The sequence below is a fragment of the Oryctolagus cuniculus genome, chromosome 1, assembly GCF_051225735.1.
Source record: "Oryctolagus cuniculus isolate XC-2025 breed Fujian yellow rabbit chromosome 1, ASM5122573v1, whole genome shotgun sequence".
Lineage (NCBI taxonomy): Eukaryota > Metazoa > Chordata > Mammalia > Lagomorpha > Leporidae > Oryctolagus > Oryctolagus cuniculus.
Genome location: NC_142867.1, coordinates 29,796,019 through 29,814,712, shown reverse-complemented (window position 1 = coordinate 29,814,712; position 18,694 = coordinate 29,796,019). Strand labels below are relative to the sequence as shown.

Genomic DNA, 18,694 nt, shown 5'->3' with positions numbered 1-18,694 from the left:
ACAGGGAGAGAAAGAACAGAAGCCAGGGCAGAGCGAAGGAGGAGGACCATGTGTGTATTTCTTTTGAGTAGGCAGATGGCGCTAAGTGGAAAAGAGGAAACAACAGCGTTGGGCTGTCTCCTCTCCCTGGAAGCCCCAGTGTTGCCACTTCCACATGTCCTGCCTGAAATAATCGATACATCCTTACATCAGTCGGTTTTGCAGTACTGTAACAAAGTACCTGAGGCTCCATAGGATTGTAAAGAAAAGAGGTTGATGTAACTCACAGTTGGAGGTCCACAGTCAGGGCCCACATCTGGTGATGGCCCTCTTGTTGGCAGGGTCCCAGCAGGGTGCAGGAGATGGGGAGCATGTGTGTGGATGGAGCGGTAGCCTCTGGTCTCTCTCCCTACACAGCCACTGGGATCCAGTCCACCCTGATGGCCTCAGCCAATCCTCATCACCTCCCAAAGGCCCCACCTCAGCGCATCGTAATCAGATTAAGGCTCCACCCTCTTAATCCCCATGGCAGAGATTATATTTCCACATGGGAAGCTTTGGAGGCCACACTCAAACCACATCTAAGCCATAGCCATTCTCTAGAGAACTTCGCTTTTTTTTATTAATCAGTATGTGCACCTTTCAGATTGCTTCACATGAGTGTATATAAAACTGCCTTAATTTTTAAATAGATGTGATATTCTATAGCTGCACCATTATTTAGCCAGTTTGCAGTAATAGACATTTATAGATGGTTCCTGATATGTTTTGCTGTTACAGTGCATACATTAATCCTTGTATTTAAAAGTTATTTCTCATTGTGTGAGTGTGTCTGTGAGATTCTTTAGAGAGGTATTACTGTTTCAAAGAATATGTTCATGGATGGGTGTTTGACCTAGTGCTTAAGAAGTCTCTGTCTCAGCCAGCACCACGGCTCAATAGGCTAATCCTCTGCTTGCGGCGCCAGCACCCTGGGTTCTAGTCCCAGTCGGGGCACCGGATTCTGTCCCGGTTGCCCCTCTTCCAGGCCAGCTCTCTGCTGTGGCCCGGGAGTGCAGTGGAGGATGGCCCAAGTGCTTGGACCCTGCACCCGCATGGGAGACCAGGAAAAGCACCTGGCTCCTGGCTCCGGATCAGAACAGTGCACCTGCCGCAGTGCGCCGGATGCAGCAGCCATTGGAGGGTGAACCAACCGGTAAAGGAAGACCTTTCTCTCTCTCTCTCTCTCTCACTGTCCATTCTACCTGTCAAAAAAAAAAAAAAAAAAAAAAAGAGTCCCTGTCTCACATCAAAAAGCCTGGATTCAGGGCTGGTGCTGTGGCACAGTAAGTTAAAGCCCTGGTCTGCAGTGCCGGCATCCCATATAGGTGTTGGTTCAAGTCCCGACTGCTCCACTTCTAATCTAGTTCCCTGCTAATGTGCCTGGGAAAGTAGTGGATGTGGGAGACACAGAGGCTCCTGGCTTCAGATCAGCTCAGCTCTGGCCATTGCAACCATTTGGGGAGTGAACCAGCAGATGGAAGACCTCTCTCGCGCTCGTGCTCTCTCTCTCTCTCTCTCTCTCTCTCTCTCTCTCTCTGTTGATACATCTCTCTGTAACTCTGTCTTTCAAATAAGTAAAAAATAATAATAAACCTTTTAAAAAAAAAAAAACTACTTAAAAAAAAAAAGCCTAGATTCAGTACCCAACTCTGGCTCCTGATTCCAATTTTCTGCTAATGCAGACCCTGGGAGGCAGCAGTGATAGCTGGGGTAATTGGGTTCCAGCCACCCACAGGAGAGACCTGGATAGCTTTCCCAGCTCCAGGCTACAGACCTGGCCCAATCCTGGCCATTTCAGGCATCTGGAAAGTGAACCAGCAGATTGGAGGGGAGGAGTCGGGGGAGATGTATATGTGTCTGTGTGTATGTCTGTCTGTCAGCATGTCTCTCTGCCTCTCAAATTTTAAAAATAAAAAAAGACACATGAACTTTTTTATTTTCACAACACTGTTAACTCTGCTGCCTCCCTGGGTTTGTACCCACTGGCCATCTCCAGTTAGATGCCACGGGTGGATATAGCTGTTTTGCCAATATGTGGCCAGCAAAATGTGACATCAAACTTGGCTCTTGCCATTCTGATAGAGAAGAAATAGTGTCCTGTGCAAAACTGAATTTGCAGCCCGAAAGGCAGTGCTGCAGAGGTGAAGGAGCACCATGTCCCACCACTCGACTGCTGTAGTCCTTCAGCCGGTAGAGCCAGCACTCGTGGATGAATTAGTCAGAGGCTCTCTTGCTGCAGACACTCGGCTACCACCTGCTAGACAGCTGTCAGGACAACTCCACGAAGGTGTGATGGCTCTGACCCTCCAAGCATCCCCACATTGTACACACAGCCTGCTCCACCACACGTGGCTGCAGGAGCCAGCAGCCATTCTGAGAGTACAGTGGTCTCTAGGTAGGCTCGGAGTGCCTGGAAGTGCAGAGACAGGAATTCAAGATGTTTGACAGCAGAGCATGAGGGCATTAGCTTGAGGGACAGCCAGAATAAATGGGAACTTCATTATCCACGGATTATGCACTTGGAACTTGGGTCCCAGGCAACTCTGATATTAGTAATTTGGCTAGCAGGCTCATTAAGCTCTTAAGAAAAGTGGGCCTAGTTAATGAATTAATACAAGATGACATTTTACACACAGAGCAAAAACGAGCCCAGGCACCAGTGCGTTATGCAAGATCATAATTTCTCCAGCAGCTGTGATCTCTGCTTGGCGCCTGCCAGAGGGGGCAGGTTTGGGGAGAGCCTGCTTGCAGATGCATAAGTGAGATCGTTCCACTCCACAAGCGTCGTACTTTCCACTCCTTTTAAAGGGCTCCCACTTGTATTCTCAAACCTCAGATGGCTAACCCAGAAGTGAGCTTTTTAAAAATCTCTGCCCTCATTTGTTCTCCATGTAAAAATCTGTCTCGAAATTTCTTGCATGGGTCCAGAGAAATTGGTAAAGGATAATACTAAGAACATGAATGCTAAAAAAGTGGCATTTAGGGGCAATGGAAAATTCTGAAGATGGGGGGGAGAGGGTAGTGAAGGTTGCACAGTGAGAACGCACTTATGACACTGAACTGTTCCCTTAAAGACAGTGCTTAGTTAGCATGAGTGTCAGTATTTATGACTTTCCATGGGTGAGAACTATTGCCTTGTGTGGCTGTACTGCATTTCATTTAACCGTTCGCCTGCTGATGGGCGTTGGATGGTTCTCGCTCTGGGCTGTTGTGAATAGTGCTGTGATGAGCATTTGCCTGCAGGTCCTGATGAACACAACTGGGTAACAGTGCCCTTCTCTGTCCTCTCTCCGGGTTTTCTCAGAACCAGGCAGCGGGCAGGTGTTTGTGACTTCGGAGAACCAGCTCGTGTACTACCCCAGCATCACCTACGCCATCATCGGCAGCTCTGTCATCTTCGTGCTGGTCGTGGCCCTGCTGGCCCTGGTCTTGCACCACCAGCGGAAGCGGAACAACCTCATGACACTTCCGGTTCACCGACTGCAGCACCCTGTGCTGCTGTCCCGCCTGGTTGTCCTGGACCACCCTCACCACTGCAACGTGACCTACAACGTCAACAACGGCATCCAGTACGTGGCCAGCCAGGCTGAGCAGAATGCCTCAGAAGTAGGTTCCCCACCTTCCTACTCAGAGGCCCTGCTGGACCAAAGGTGCGTGCTGGCAGGGAGAGGTCGGGGGGGAGGGAGGGTGGGAGAGGTGCGTGGTGGCAGGGAGAGGTCGGGGGGGAGGGAGGGTGGGAGAGGTGCATGGTGGCAGGGAGAGGTCGGGGGGGAGGGAGGGTGGGAGAGGTGCGTGGTGGCAGGGAGAGGTCGGGGGGGAGGGAGGGTGGGAGGGGAATACGTGCAGACAGCTGGGTTCCCAGGTCTTGCCGAGAGCCTGGATTTGGCTGCTACAGGCAGCGACAGAAGGTGAACTGTTCTGAGTCCCTGCAAAACACCCCATAGGTATCCTCTCATTTAACTCGCCTCCATTTAACAGATGAGAAAACTGAGACCCTGGGGTTTAAAAGTCCCTGTCTGAGGAGACACAGGTAGAATCTGGGCCAACCTGAGCCCCGTTTCTCCCTGGGAATGCCCCAGTGGCACCCTTCCAGGCGCTGCCTGGGTGGGGCATGAGGCATTTTGCAGACCTGTTCCCAGGTGGCTGGGCTCCTCCTCGGACCCTCTCGTTTCATTTTCCCTCCCCCTTGGAGGAAACACAAAGCGTCAAGCCTGGGGAGAGAGCAGAACTCGGGGTCTTTTTGCAGATCCGTGTAACAGTGCGGCACCTCACTCACCTCTTTGTTGGGACCATCCGAGTAGAGGAAGCCTGACACTGCTGATTGCTGACTCAGAGTGCTGGGCTCATGTCCCAACAGTGCCGCTGACCCGCTGTGACCTGGGCAAGCCTTCCAGTGTCCCTGTGCCTCCGTGTCTTCCCTACAGTGAGCATAGAAGGCACACCAACCTCGAAGTGTTCCTGTAGGCATTAAATAAGGCGGTCAACCTAGGTGCCTGGCTCGAGTCGCCCAGAGCAGAACAATAAAATGCTGTCCTCATCACTTCCTATAAAGAAAGGACAGGGGGTTGAGAGCCTGTCCTCTCACCTGCCCACGTCCGCACAGCCAGGAAACCCCCAAATTCTGTGGCCCTGTGAAAGTCCCAGTCAAAACACCACCTGTCCAGTCAGCCCTGGGGGCTGTGAGCTGATGGACAATAGGGGTCCAGCAAAGCCAGCTGGCAGCCTCACCCTGGGCCCAGGCCTCATGCTGGCCCTGGACATGAACCGGCCTGAGCCCAAGGGCCTCTCCTGCTCCTTTTGCCTTGTTTCAAACCACTGGCTTTCCTGGTCCTTGAATTTCTTGGTCCTTATATTTGGAAAATCTCACTCCGCTCTTGAAGTGTCAGCTCAGAAACAGGCTGGCGTTGGCATCAGGTGCCCATCGCCCGCCTTGACTGCCTTCTGATGTGTTCTCTTCCCTACCCTGTCTATACCCGCCCTTGCTGCCCCAACCTGCTGTTTCCACTGCAGACCCGCCTGGTACGACCTCCCTCCGCCGCCCTACTCTTCTGACACGGAGTCTCTGAACCAAGCTGACCTGCCGCCCTACCGCTCACGATCCGGGAGTGCTGACAGTGCCAGCTCCCAGGCCACCAGCAGCCTCCTGAGTGTGGATGACACCGGACACAGCCCGGGGCAGCCTGGCCCTCCGGAGGACACCCCCCAGTCTAGGGACGCTGTGCCCAGCCAGGGCACTGAAGACGTATAAGATCCCGTTATTCCAAAGTTCATCTGGGTTCATCTGCTCTGACTTGTTGCTACGTCCTAACAGCCCATGAGAAGCTCTCTAAGCACCTTGCCAGGTGTGGCGAGCTGCAGAGGGGGGTGTCAGCTGTCCCTCCGTTCCCTGCCCCTCCTCACCCCCGGATTTCAGGGACAGTCTTCGGCGGTGACCTGGCAGTTGTGCCGGCCTCTCAGTTGACGTTATGTATTTGTGCCTCTTGGCTGTGAGGTCGCTCTTCCTCCCATCATCCTCTTACCGTCGGGCTTCCTCAGTCGGAGTTGCAGATCTGCAGGCGGCAGGATACAGCGGTCTTTCAGTAGCCTTTGAGAAAGCCCGTGTTTCTGTGCCATGTCGGATGTTCGGAGAAAGAGAAGACCCTGGCCCGGGATCTCCTCTGGGCTGCTACCTTATAGCTGCGTTCTGGGCCTTGGGTGATCCTACGGGAGGCACTCCTTGCTGGCCACTCTCAAAAGAGTGCAGCTGAGCCCCAAAACCTGCCTTGCCCTGTAGTGTGTATTGTTCCCATTCGGGTACTGGCAGTGACCAAAGAAGACCTTTGATGAAAACACCCCCCTTCTGCTATGAGCAGCGTCATTTTGGTTTTGTGACGGATTCTGAAACCATCCTGCAAAGATTCTGGCTTCACAAAGTTTCCCAAGAAGCCTCACTTTGAGGGCTTTCTCTGGCAGTGCTGGGGCATCAGCTTCCTCCCAGAACAGGCAGGGAACCCCTGCTGTGAGTTTCTCCAGGTTCTCAGGCCCTGATGTGCAGGCCGACTTGGCCCCACAGCCCCTCCTGGCTCCTGGGTTGTCACTCTCCCAGCTGATCTGCCCTCCCCCAGGGAGGAGGACCCAGCCTGAGTTGGCCAACTCTCTGATCTGGCCACCTGTCCCTCCCTGGAAACCACACCCAGCCTGTCTTCCTCGTTCAGACTGCTTCTACAATAGGCTGCTACGTGCCTGTAGCACTTGGAAGTCTATTTCACCTGTGCATTTGAACTTGAGGACGCTGGGTTCTAACACACACGAGAGCCACGTGAGTCTCCTGCTCCCTGCACTGCACACAGTCCTCCTCCCAAGGCCCCAGGACCAGCACCCCTAGTGACGGTTAAGATCAGGCCTCTCCTGCCATCCCCAGTAGTTTCTCCTCTGAGACATGGGCAACAGACATTTTGGAGCCAAGATTTCCCATTTGGATTTTTTTTTAAACTTCCTTAGAAATGCATTTGAAACAGTGTGTTTGTTTGTTTTCCCTTCTAGTTAAGGGACTATTTATATGTGTATAGAAAAGTGGTCTCTTTTTGTTTTATTTTTCTTTTAGTGAGGTCCAAAGAGAGCTGCACAAGGAGATCAGACCTTAGCCTACCCAGGCCCTGGTGATAACAGGTCGCCCCAGACTAACCTGTGTGCCAGGCCCTTGTGCGCGGCCGCACTCTGAGGTCATTATTTATCAAGGTCTCCAGGGGTGTCCCAAAGGGGTTGCCTTGCTCCCTCAGTTTGCAGTCCCTGTATCTGTGCTAGTTTTCCTCTTTCTCTGCACCCAGCCAGCTGCCGGGGGACCCACCCCTTAAGGAGTAACGGCTGAAAACGTAGGCATTATTTGGCAAGAAACCACACGGCCCAGTGAGGGACGAAACTGGAACCAAGTGGAGCCGCTTCGGACAGCTGGCACCACCCATTCGGGGCTAACCTCTTGGATGTTGATTAACACACGGCCCGCGGGAAGGGGGATGAAGTGGCCTTCGATGACTCTGTTCTGAAGACTTTGCCTTTTTGAACCAAATCCAAAGTATGTTACAGGGAAGCTGCCCACTTGGCATTTTTCTGTGTCTTTTTGGGTTTTTTTCCCCCCTAAAGTAAAGGAATGGAACCTAGTGCTAGCATCTCTTATTTTTGAATAGCACTCGAGTTAGTTTCCGAGTAAGCCAATAAAGGCGAGAACTTTGATGGCAGCCCGGGTGTGTCTGGCTGAACGTCTCCTCTCCTTTGATGGCCCCGACTTCTTCCTGGTGCTCTGGAAGTTGTTTGGAGGAAAGGACTGTAACTTTAATTAATGGTGCAGCGAGTTAATCTCACGCACTTTTCTGCTTCCAAGCATTTTCGGAAAAACAAATGGTTTTAGTAGATAAGGGGAACCTATTAATGTTGTTTTTTGAAACTAACACAGGGACATTTTTATGACGGATTTGATTTTTTTAAATGAATTTTTTAAAAATAATCTAAATAGGACACCAAAGCTGCAGAGTTTTCTTTCATTTTTTCTTTGTCCCCCTACTCATGATGGCAAATAAATGACCTGCAATATTTTTTAGCTCATTTCAACCTGCATCTTTTTTTAATCCATTGCCTAAAACTATGCCAACTAGAAAACCATCTCTGCTCTCTTTTCTCAAGTGAGATCAGTGTTTTATTCTAGCATTAAATTAGTTTCACTGTGATTGCCAGCTTATTGCGTGCCTCAACTCCCTCTACCTTGAAATTGACATTTTTAAAAAAATGCTACCAAGTGGCTGATAAGTAATGTGTGCTGTTCAAAGATCATGTAAACTGGAAAGGTTGCGTGTGGTTGCTGTTCATTTTTTGGATAGATTTGGTTGTTTTGTTTTTTAATTTTTATACTTTCAAATAAACTTGCCGTTTCATTCTTTTTATTGGTGTACATGGCTGTGGACACACTCTTCTCCCCTACAGCAATATAAAGAGTAAGCAGTCACTACTTCTGCGATGAATGACTGCCATAATAAAATGAGAAAAGGGAAAGCTGTGTCGATGGGACCTCAACATGTGACGGACACAGAAGCGTGGTTCCCCCGCCGATGTGACTGGAATTACAGAGGTGAAGTGGTGGGTACCAGTTAGTATCGGGAGCCCTGAGAAGGCAGTTGGAAAGGAAAGAGGTGCTTGGTTGTGACGACTGGAACAGATTCTGTCCGCTCACTCGGAGACGCATGCTAGCTCTTGTACTGGGATGCTGGTCATTAGCTTCAAGCCACAGATGGCTCAGGTTGGCCTCCCCGGTGATAGGAGCATCCTTATGCACTTTAGTCGAGGAGCCTCATGTTGACGTGTGAGCAGGGATAGTTGTCTAGGAAGTCAGGATACCTGGTAGGTCACCACCGTCACCACTCAAGAGCAGGAAAAGTAACTCCAACCTGAACCAACAGTCAAATCCACATGGAAATCCAAGTATAAGACCTATCCAGCCAAGATTTACCCTCCTCAGTGCTCCAATTGCTTTCAAAGAGAGGACTTTGCTATCTCAAGTTTATGCGATGCTGCATCTTCCCCCAAGTGGTCGGAAGTTTTCAGAGATACGTGTATCTCATGCCCCAGGGTACCTGATGAATACCATGTTTTATGGATGCCTGGGTGAGGAAATGATTCTAAAGCACTATCTAGAGCAGGTGCCAGCAAACTTCCTGTAAGGGGCCAGCTAGTAAACATTCCAGGGTTTAGTGCCCAAGTGGTCTCGAGCAATTACAAAAGCAGCCATAGAGAATACAAATGAATGGTTGGGAATGTGTTCTAATAAAACTGTCTACTAAAACAGACAGCTGGCTGGAACTGGGCCATGGGATGATACTTGTCAAGCTCTGTCCTGAAGGATCACTCCCAGGTTGGGCTCATGCAATATTGTAAGGAGGGGAAAAAGCCAACCAATTATGTTGTGACTTAGAATATTAGAACACTTGAAATGGCACAGGAGCAGGCACTATGCCGTAATGGGTAAAATCTACCACATGCAGTGCCAGCATCCCATATAGGTGCCGGTTCAAGACCCAGCTGCTCCACTTCCAATCCAGCTCTCTGCTTCAGCCTAGGAAAGGAGTAGAAGATGGCCCAAGTGCATGGGCCCCTGCACCCATGTGGGAGACCTGGAGGAAGCTCCTGGCTCCTGACTTTGGATTGGCTCAGCTCCAGCAGTTATAGCCATCTGGGGAGTGAACCAGTGGATGGAAGACCCCCTCTCTTTCTCTCTCTCTTTCTCTCTCTCTCTCTCTGCCCCTCTATAATTCTGCCTTTTAAATAAATTAATTAAAAAAAAAGTTTTCAAAAAAGAAATGGGCACCAAATGCCTACCAAAAAATATTAAAAACAAAAGAACACACAGAGCAAGCAACTCAAAGTCCTTTGAAATGAAGTGGAATTAACCCCATCACTATTTTCCAATGAGTAGGAAAATACAGGATTATGATGAATAGAGCTTTCCTGTTGAAGTCCGGAATAGTTGGGCTGGACGTGGAAACTGTGGTCAAAAACTGAGCCCAACTCGGAAGAAATTCAGCTCTTTAGGATCACAAACTCAGTCTGTCTTCTAGGTAAAGTGCATGCGCATGTATGCTAAGTCTGAGTGCCTGAGTGACCTGAGAGGCGTTGTCCATTTTCTCCATTTAGTTTGCAACCCACAGGTGAGGCAATAGCTTCAAACAGTAAACTGGAGGAGAAAGAGATTCTAATGTCTGCCCTGGAGGTACAATGAATGGGAGGGACCCATTGAGAGCCTCAGGAGACAGGTCCCATGAGAAAATATCCTCCATTCACATGCTGTGGTTTAACAAGTTGATGGGATGTTAACTAGAACTCCTAGATATAAATAATACAAATCCAACTCATGATTAATTGCATTGATTTTTACAAGGTGCATTGTCTAGTGCAACCAAGTTCAAGGTTACAGAATTTGAAGCAGTACTGGATCCTGTTGCTCGTCAGCTGTCTTTAGGAATCTGTGTCTCCCTTTCCAGTTTTGCAGTCCTGCTTTTCCTAATGTTGGCTTCATGGAAAAGAGGATCCCAAAAGATCCACGTTCACGATCTCAGGAGATGCAGTCCCAGACTCTATCGCAAGTCCTTTAAATGGACAGTGGCAGAGCCAACGCTGTGGCCTAGCAGGTAAAGCTGTCGCCTGCAGTGCTGGCATCCCATATGGGTGCCGGTTTGAGTCCTGGCTGTTCCACTTCTGATCCAGCTCTCTGCTATGGCCTGGGAAAGCAGTGGAAGATGGCCCAAGTCCTTGGGCTCCTGCACCTGCGTGGGAGACCTGGAAGAAGCTCCTGGCTCCTGGCTTCGGGCTGACACAGCTCAGGCCATTGTGGCTAATTGAGGAGTGAACCAGCGTATGGAATACCCCACAGCCCTGCCTCTCCTCTCTCTGTGTAACTCTGACTTTCAAATAAATAAATAAATCTTTTTTTTTTAAATGAACAGTGGGACTCAGTGCCTTGACTGACAGCCCCTATGAATTATATGGAGCAGGAAAGGGGTAGTTTTCATATGGAAGAATCTGGTATAGACCAAGGAATGGGATCCACAACAGACTGGTATAATTTTTTAAGACTTATTTATTTGAAAGGGAAAGAGACAGAGCAAGTCAGAGCAAAAGAGAGATCTACCTGCTGGCTCACTCCGCAAATGGCCACAACAGCCGTGGCTGAGCCAAGCTGAAGAAATAGAAACTCCATTTGGGTCTCCCATGTGGGTGGTAGGAATTCAAGTACTTGATCCATCATCTGCTGCTTCCCAAGTGCATTAGCAGGAAGCTGGATCAGAAGCAAAGTTGTCAGGACTCAAACCAGTACTGCAATATGGGATGCAGGCATCCCAGATGGATGCTTAACCTGCTGTACCAAAATGCCTGCCCCTGACTGGGATAATGTCTAATGCACATAAGAAAATAGCATACAACTACAAGCTCTAGGCAACATCGCCACAGAAATTAAATGCTTTGAAAGGAGAGGTGATGTTATGAAGAAAATTTCAGGAAATTCAATAACCTTTCTCTGTATCTAGGAGACAAGATCGGTTTCAAGTTGTAGGCATATTGGACTTGAGCCATGTGTGCTTTTCTGAGATGGTCACCTGGGGTTGGTCACCTAAACATGGATAAAGCCCTGCAGGAGGATTGCTACCCTAGAGATACCTGAAATAGCTCATTGGCTTCAGAACTGTCCCCAAACCACTGAAAGTGCTAGAATAGGGAAATCTCAGAGAGCGTTCCTCCAACTGCACAGTATTTTTAAGTGATGGATCACAGAGATATGGTCTCATTTATTATACCCTTGTCAAGCTGCTCAAGACCTGCTCTCAAGTATGCATGTGATTAACTAGGCTTTCCATGGTTAATCCTTTTATCTACACCTGAGAGCCAGGACGCATCTAGAGAATCATCCCTTGGAAATTCTGAGACATCTGGTGTCACAGGAGCTGAGTTGCTTAACTGTCATCAAGTTCAGAGCTTGAATGCGTGCCCATGGGGACTCGGGTGAGATATTTAGGGAAGCATGTTTGTTTAAATCTGGCTGATGCCTCATCCAGACTGGATTTGTGGTCTGAGCAAAAATGATTCACTCTAAAATTCCAACACCAGCCTGTATTTCTCTTTACAAGCTTCTCAGGTTCACCTAGGTGAATCGCCCCCAGGAGCCAGCATGGGAAGGGCTCATGAAGGAGTGCACATGGGCTGCAGTGCTCAGCTTTCCACTCCCATTCCATTGCCCAGAGCCTAACCAGACCCATGCTCTCTCCTACCTATGACAGAGGCTGAGCACATGGCTAACTGTGTGTCCACAAAAAACCAGGAGTGGATCTTAGTGCTGGTCACCTCTTGGAGGAAGACTCTAGACCATAGCCTGCATCCCATATTGCAGTACTGGTTTGAGTCCTGGCTACTCTGCTTCTGATCCAGCTTCCTGCTAATGCACTTGGGAAGCAGCAGATGATGGTTCAAGTACTTGAGTTCCTACCACCCACATGGGAGACCCAAATGGAGTTTCTATTTCTCAAAGACTCAAAGTGCAGGGGCTGTGGTAGTCAGAGGCACCACAGACATTAGAGGAATAAGAGACTTGGATGTGAGGGTGATCTGGCTGTGACATCTGTCACCCCATTGATCGCCAGGGTTGATTCAGCTGATCTGGCTGGCTAGGCAGGTGTCCCCTTCCTCCCTCACTGCTCCATGTGCGTCCCTCCCGAAGCCGTGCGCTCGGTCGAAGAGGACGACCTTCCCCACTAGAGGAGGACCGGTCTTCGGTCAAGGGTATACGAGTAGCTGCGCTCCCCCTGCTAGAACCTCCAAACAAGCTCTCAAGGAATAAGAGACTTAACGTGGAAATTGGCGCTTACCCTGATGTGGGACTAGCTGGTGAAGTGATACACTACAAAGTTAGAGCTGGAGGAGCCATACACAGGCTCCAAGGACACCAGCCTGTAGTCTAGCCCAAGTGCAGAATCCAGACCTTGCAAGGAAGCCAAGAGGCTACTACATTAAGTCTCCAAAAGGGTAGTACAACAGGGAGCTCATGGGAATGACTATGATGTCATGTGTCTGACCACCCCAATATGTTGAGAAAAATGACTTCTGCAGTACTTCTGCCTTTCAGACCTCACATAGGCTCCTTTCAGTGGCACACTCTTCCCCGGAACCATGGAAAAGAGGGTCAGGGGAAACGTGGTCCAAGAGTGGAGACAGCAGTCATCACAGCCCACCTGGAGAACCATGATCTTGAACCATGCAGGTGGTTTCCAGAAGAGACACTCCACCCTCCAGGCAAAAACCATTCCTGTTTTATAGCAAATTGGAATCGGGGATTCTTAGTCTTTAATTTATTTGTATTTATTGAAAAGGTGGTTTTATTTTTGACCTTTCTAATGTTTCTAGGCATAGCCAATAATTGGAGTATATAGTTTTCAAAATCCAAAAAATTCCAATATATGATTTAGGATAAGCTTTGATGAGTTATTTGAACAGTTTGCATGAGCCTAACTTGTGTTAGGAAATGGCATGGCTTTAGAGCCATTTGTATTAATGATTAGTTCGGAACCTGAACAGAACCTTCTGCCCACAGTGAGGCAGAAAGGAGCAGTTGTGGGTGTTGGGTGAGCAACTTCATTAAGATGAGAGTAAGTGACTGTCTGGATTCCCCTGACAGAAATGGCCAGGATGTTGCCCATGGACTTGACTGTTAAGTCAGATGAGTTAGAAGAGAAATGTTGCAAAGCGGAATGCTGATGCCTCACATCTTGGTTTCTCTTTCTTGCTTACTTGCACCTTCTCTTGAGAGCAAGTTTACTAGATCAAGAATTAATCAGCCACTCCTGGGAACATATCCGAAGGAAATGAAATCAGTATATGAAAGAGATACCTGTACCCCCTGTTTATAGCAGCTCAATTCACAATAGCAAAGATATATAAAGATATGGAATCAACCTAGATGATCAATCAGTCCATCATCTGATGACTGGATAAAGAAGAGAGAGAGAGAGAGAGAAGAGAATGGAATCTTACTGAGCCATGAAAAATGAAATCCTGACATTTGCAATAAAATGGATGCAACTAGATATTATGCTATGGAGACCACTGTGAAATAAGCCAAAGTAGAAAGACAAATATGAGATATTTTTCTCTTATTTGTGAAAGTTAACATGTAGATAGAATATAAAAATTGTGTGGCTGTCGTATCATTTGGTGTTTAGTTATAAATATTGCTTCACTGAGTTATACCATGTAAATAACAATATGTTCTTCTTCACCCACATTGTGATCATTGTCATCAGACCCTCTGTGATATTAATATCCTTGACTTCAGTGGAAAATAGTCCAGATGTGTATGTGTATAATGTCTACATTTAAAGCACATGAGGCAAAACATTTAAAAATTGCAAAATAACAGAAAGGAAATAGGTTTTAAAAAACACTGAATTGGGTAAAAATACCAATTAAGCCTGTCAACCAGAGAACAGCTTGCTCAAAGAGGGAAGAGGGAGCAGGGGCTTCCGAGTTCCCAAAAGAAAAGAACTGGTCAGCCTGGAAGAGGTGATGCAGATCTGCCCGCTCTCCCATCTCCCCTGCCCTCCCTCGCCCTCCTGTCCTCGCCCTCTCTCCCTGTTCCTTGGTTAATGAGTTCATGCTCCTGGAGCAAGCAGGGTGGCTGCATGTCCTCAGAGTTTAGTCCACAGTCCTGATTCTCCTCCCTGGAAGGTTTGATTTGAGAAGTAGAAAGTCAGAAGAGACTCCTCTTCGGATTTCAGTCAGTAGCCCCGTGTTTTCTATCAGCGTTCACTGGAGAGACATACTCTAAAATGGAGTGGATGTTTGCTATTAAAAATGCTATCTTGATTTTAACTTTGGCTCATCTCTGTACTCAAATATGAGCTGGCAAGCAAGCAGCTGGCGAGGGGGGAGGGGGTGGGTATTGAAGCCCCAATACACTTTAATTGGCATATAGACTCTTTCTCTTCCACACTCTCTCCCTCTCTTTAATCGTCTGTCAACAATTGAAGTTCAGGGAGTTCAAATAAAGATCTGGATCTGTGGCTTCTCTTAAAGGACCAGAAGCTCTGGCATCATTAGGCTCCCTAAGCAGGCAAATGTGCCAGGATTCACCAGGCAACTGCCCCGTGCAAGTGGGCCAGATCCTCTGCAGTTCATCCCAGTCCCCACTTCTCCACTCATTTAATCACTTGCCTGGCCCCTGCCCCATTAGTCAGAGCCCAGAGGGAATAGGACTGAGGAATGAACCACCCAAAGGTCCAGCAGTCACTCCCATGACCTGGCTGGAAGGAGCAGTCACCAAACTTGCCACTGAGTTGTCTCGCCACTTGATGTGCCTCTATTTCTCCTTCTCTGAAATGAAAAACCTAAGATCTTACAGTGGATATTATGGTTTGAACAGGATATGGCTCCCAATGTTATGCATGTGGTTAATCCCAGTCACAGGTTGATGGGTACCAAGAGTGGGGTCTAGTGGGAGATCCTTAGGTCACTGGGGGTGTGCCCTCAGAAGACAGCTCTCACAGAGGTTGGTTGTAGAAGCAGGGCCAGCCCCCACCTTTCTCGCTGTCTGCTGCCCAGTTTACCACACGGTTCTCCATGCACACCTCACCATCACCATCCTCCAACCTCACCAGACAGTCAAACCAGTGGGGCCCATCTGACCTTGCACTGTGAACTTCCAAAACCAGGAACAAAGTAAATCTCTCTCCTTCATTAGTAGCCTGTCTCAGGTACATCACTGTGGTAATGAAAAGCTGCAAACACACTGGACATCTGACCTCTATTTTTTATTGTGATATGATATTCATGACATATCGCTTGCCTTTGTAACTATTTGAAACAAACGGAAGAACAGCCACATTGTGGTACAACCACCACCTTCACCCATCGCCAGAATTTTTCCTTCTTCCCAAACTGAAACTCTGTACTCGGTAACTTCTCACTACCCTTTCCCTCCAGTCACTGATAACCACTATTCTACTTTCTTTTTTTCATTATTATTTAATTACTGTATTGACTTGAAAGGCAGAGAAACAGACAGAGAATGTTCTCCATCCACAGATTTACTTTCCAAATGCTTATAACAGCCAGGGCTGGGCCAGACTAAAGCCAGGAGCCTGGTCTCCTGTGTGGGCAATAGAGACCCAAGTACTTGAGCCATTACTTGCTGCCTCCCAAGGTATACATTAGCAGGAAGCTGGAATGTCAGTGGTACTGTCACTTGAACTTAGGCACTCCTCTATGGGATGCAGGCACCCCAGGTAGCACCTTATCCACTGTGCCAAATCTCTACCTCTACTCCGCTTCTTGTCTCTATGAATTCAATTTAGCTAGTCTATGTACCTCATATAAATGAACTAATACGATATTTGTCCTTTTGTGTCTGGCTCATTTCACTTAACATAATGCTTTCCTAGGTTCATCCACATCATGTGTCTTGGGATTCCATCCCTTTTTAAGGCTGAATCACATTCCATTGTATATCTGTAGCACATCTTGTTTCTCCATTCATCTGGCGATGGACATCTGATTGCAGAATAATGTCACTATGAACCCGAAAGTACAAATATTTGTTCAAGTCCCTAATTTGACTTATTTTGGGTGTGTACCCAAGTGGAGTTACTTTAGCACCATCTGAACATCCTAGGCTTGGAGAGTTCTGTTCCTCTGAGTCTCGCTTCCCCAGGGAAGAGGCCAGTAACTACCCAGGTTCCCTGAGAATGAGGCCCAGATAAGAGGCTCAGCTAACAGGACTGCATTTGAAAGATGGTAATGTGAAGGAGGAGGCACCGTGCAGGACAGGTTTTGAAGGTGTGGAGGAATGTCAGGCTTTGGGCTGCAGCAGGGGCAGGACTGTACAGGTGTTTGGCATGGGTGGTGCCAGCAGCAGTTCCTGCACCTGAGACAGCGCAGGGAGCATCCATAACCAAGCACCCAGGATTATCACTGGGGTACCATATTCCCTACCCGGCCTTGAGTCTGATTCTCTCAGAAATTCTCCGAACCACTCATTTAGGAATTCCTTTACAGTGTAAACCAGCAAGGTTTTAATCGTTGTAGCAAAGATCCCGACTAATTCAATATTCAGCACAGATGGGATGTGGGGGGATGAGAATTGGATTTAGAATCCAGAGATCTAAAATCAAGCCTCAGGATGAGTGTTGGGCCCAGTGGTTGAAGACTCCACTTGGGACACCCACGTCCCATCTTGGAGTGTCTGGGTTTGAGTCTTGGCTTTGCTTCTGACTCCGGCTTCCTGCTAATACGCATCCAGGGAGCAGCAGGTGATGGCTTAGCACTTGGAACCCCGCCACCCACATGGGAGACGAGATAGAGTTCCAGTCTCTTGGCTCCTGGCTGGCCCCGTCCTGGCAGTTGCATCATTTGGGAAATGAAGCAGAGGTTGGAAAATCTCACTCTCTTTCTCAATCTCTCTCTCTTTCAATTCAAATAAAATAATAAATAAAAAATTATAAAATCAAGTCTCAACGCTGCTCCTGACTCTGGGTATGACTCCACACAGTTGAGTCTCTTTCTAAGGCTCAGCATTCCTGTCTGCAAAATGGGTGTGATAGCTTTTACCTCTTCAATGAGAAATCACACAGTATTGCAAAGGTGAAGTATTGCCCTGGTGAAGGGCTGCAGGAATTTTTAATGGGAAGTCATGCCTTTGTTCCTTTGCTGGCAATGCAAACTTCCCGGTGCTTTAAAATGCTAAGCGACTTGGGAATTGGTATTCTTCAGACCACTTCAGGGCAAAATTTTGAACGCATGTGCCGCCAGGAGTTTAACTAGGTCCACTCACATGCCCGTTTTGAAACTAACCAGTCAGTGATGAAAGCAGAGGGAGAGGAAGTAGAGTTGTTTAGTGGGCAGCTCCTGAGGATCCAAGTGGCTAACTGCAGGGCAGCAAGGCCAGTGGTGGCAGCAGTAGCAGTAGAAGGAGGAGCATTTACTGGTCAGTTATTTTGTGCCAAGCACTTCACATAACCCTCTGAATAGGGGTTGACAAATGGCAACCACAGACCAAATCTGGCCCTTGGCCCATTTTTGAAACATATTTATTGGGACACACTCGTGCCCATTCATTTACCATTTTTATAGCCACTTTGTGCAGAGTTGTAGCACAAAACAGAGGCCCTGTGGCCCAAAAGCCTAAAATATTTGCTATCTGATCCTTTATAGAAAAGGTTGCCAACCTCTGCTCTGAATGAACCCAGGGAGATGGATTCTATTAAGTCACCCATTTGCAGATTGGAAAACTGAAGGCCAGAGATATAATAGAGCTTATTCTAAGACCCAAGGCTAATCAATCCTCAACCTCAAATTTGAGCTCAAAGGCTGGGCTCCCATCACAAGTGTTAAACTCACCCATCATTGTATGTGAGCGATGCCCCTTCTTTCCCTCCCTGTTCGTTGTCACCTCTGGGGAGGCAGGTGCATGATGGCGTCGTGCCCAGATTGAAGTGTCCACAGCCTGCCCTCCATCAGAGCTGGAGGTTTCATCGTCAGGTTATTTGCTGCCTTGCTGCTCTCAGAATCAATCAGCTGCCCCCAAAGCCGCACTGCTCTCCTTCTGCTAAGTAGTGGGAAATCCATGCAGATTCGGGGGCTGAAAACAGAGCCTGGGAGAAAGGCAGCTCTGCCAGGCGGGGCTGGCTTGGTGGAAACCCTTCCTTCCAGAGCATGAGTTTAGCTCTTAACCACGTGGATGTCCTCACACCACATACTCAATTTAGGAAGCTCTGGGCCCCGGAGGGTGACTTGGCATTTTGTTCCACTTCCCACCGAGTCCAAAGCTTCCTGGAGACAGATCAGTCTGACAGTAAACAACACAGACCATTGGTGCCATGGCACATGCTCCCTGGAGAGGGGCTCTCAGGGCTGGGTACCCACTCACTGCCTCTCAGGGCAGAACTGCAAAGGCAGGAGCCCAGCGGCAACCACAGACGAGGATCCACAGTCCCCACTCTGCCATTCAGTTGTGTCTTCATATCTGTGGTTTTTGATGGACTTTGTCATCTTAATTCTGGGGTTCTGAAATTTCAGGGTTGGGGAAAACAGGTGCCAGGAAGCATTCTGGAAGCACCTGGCCAATGCGTCTGCTAGGAAGTGGTTGGCCCATTGGTGTGAAGTCTGAGAG

General features: G+C 48.3%; 1 protein-coding gene across 5 annotated transcripts in view; it reads left to right on the top strand.

Moving 5' to 3' along the window:
- The window catches only part of LDLRAD3 (low density lipoprotein receptor class A domain containing 3), a 259,920-nt gene extending 251,988 nt beyond the window's left edge, over positions 1 to 7,932 (top strand). For all 5 annotated transcript variants that reach the window (XM_089309616.1, XM_051852329.3, XM_089309609.1 and 2 more), the window contains 2 exons: positions 3,326 to 3,671; positions 5,032 to 7,932. In XM_089309616.1, coding sequence (XP_089165742.1) covers positions 3,326 to 3,671; positions 5,032 to 5,269 — 584 coding nt within the window. In that variant the 3' untranslated portion in view covers positions 5,270 to 7,932. The remainder of the gene's footprint in view (positions 1 to 3,325; positions 3,672 to 5,031) is intronic.
- Positions 7,933 to 18,694: the final 10,762 nt, after the last annotated feature.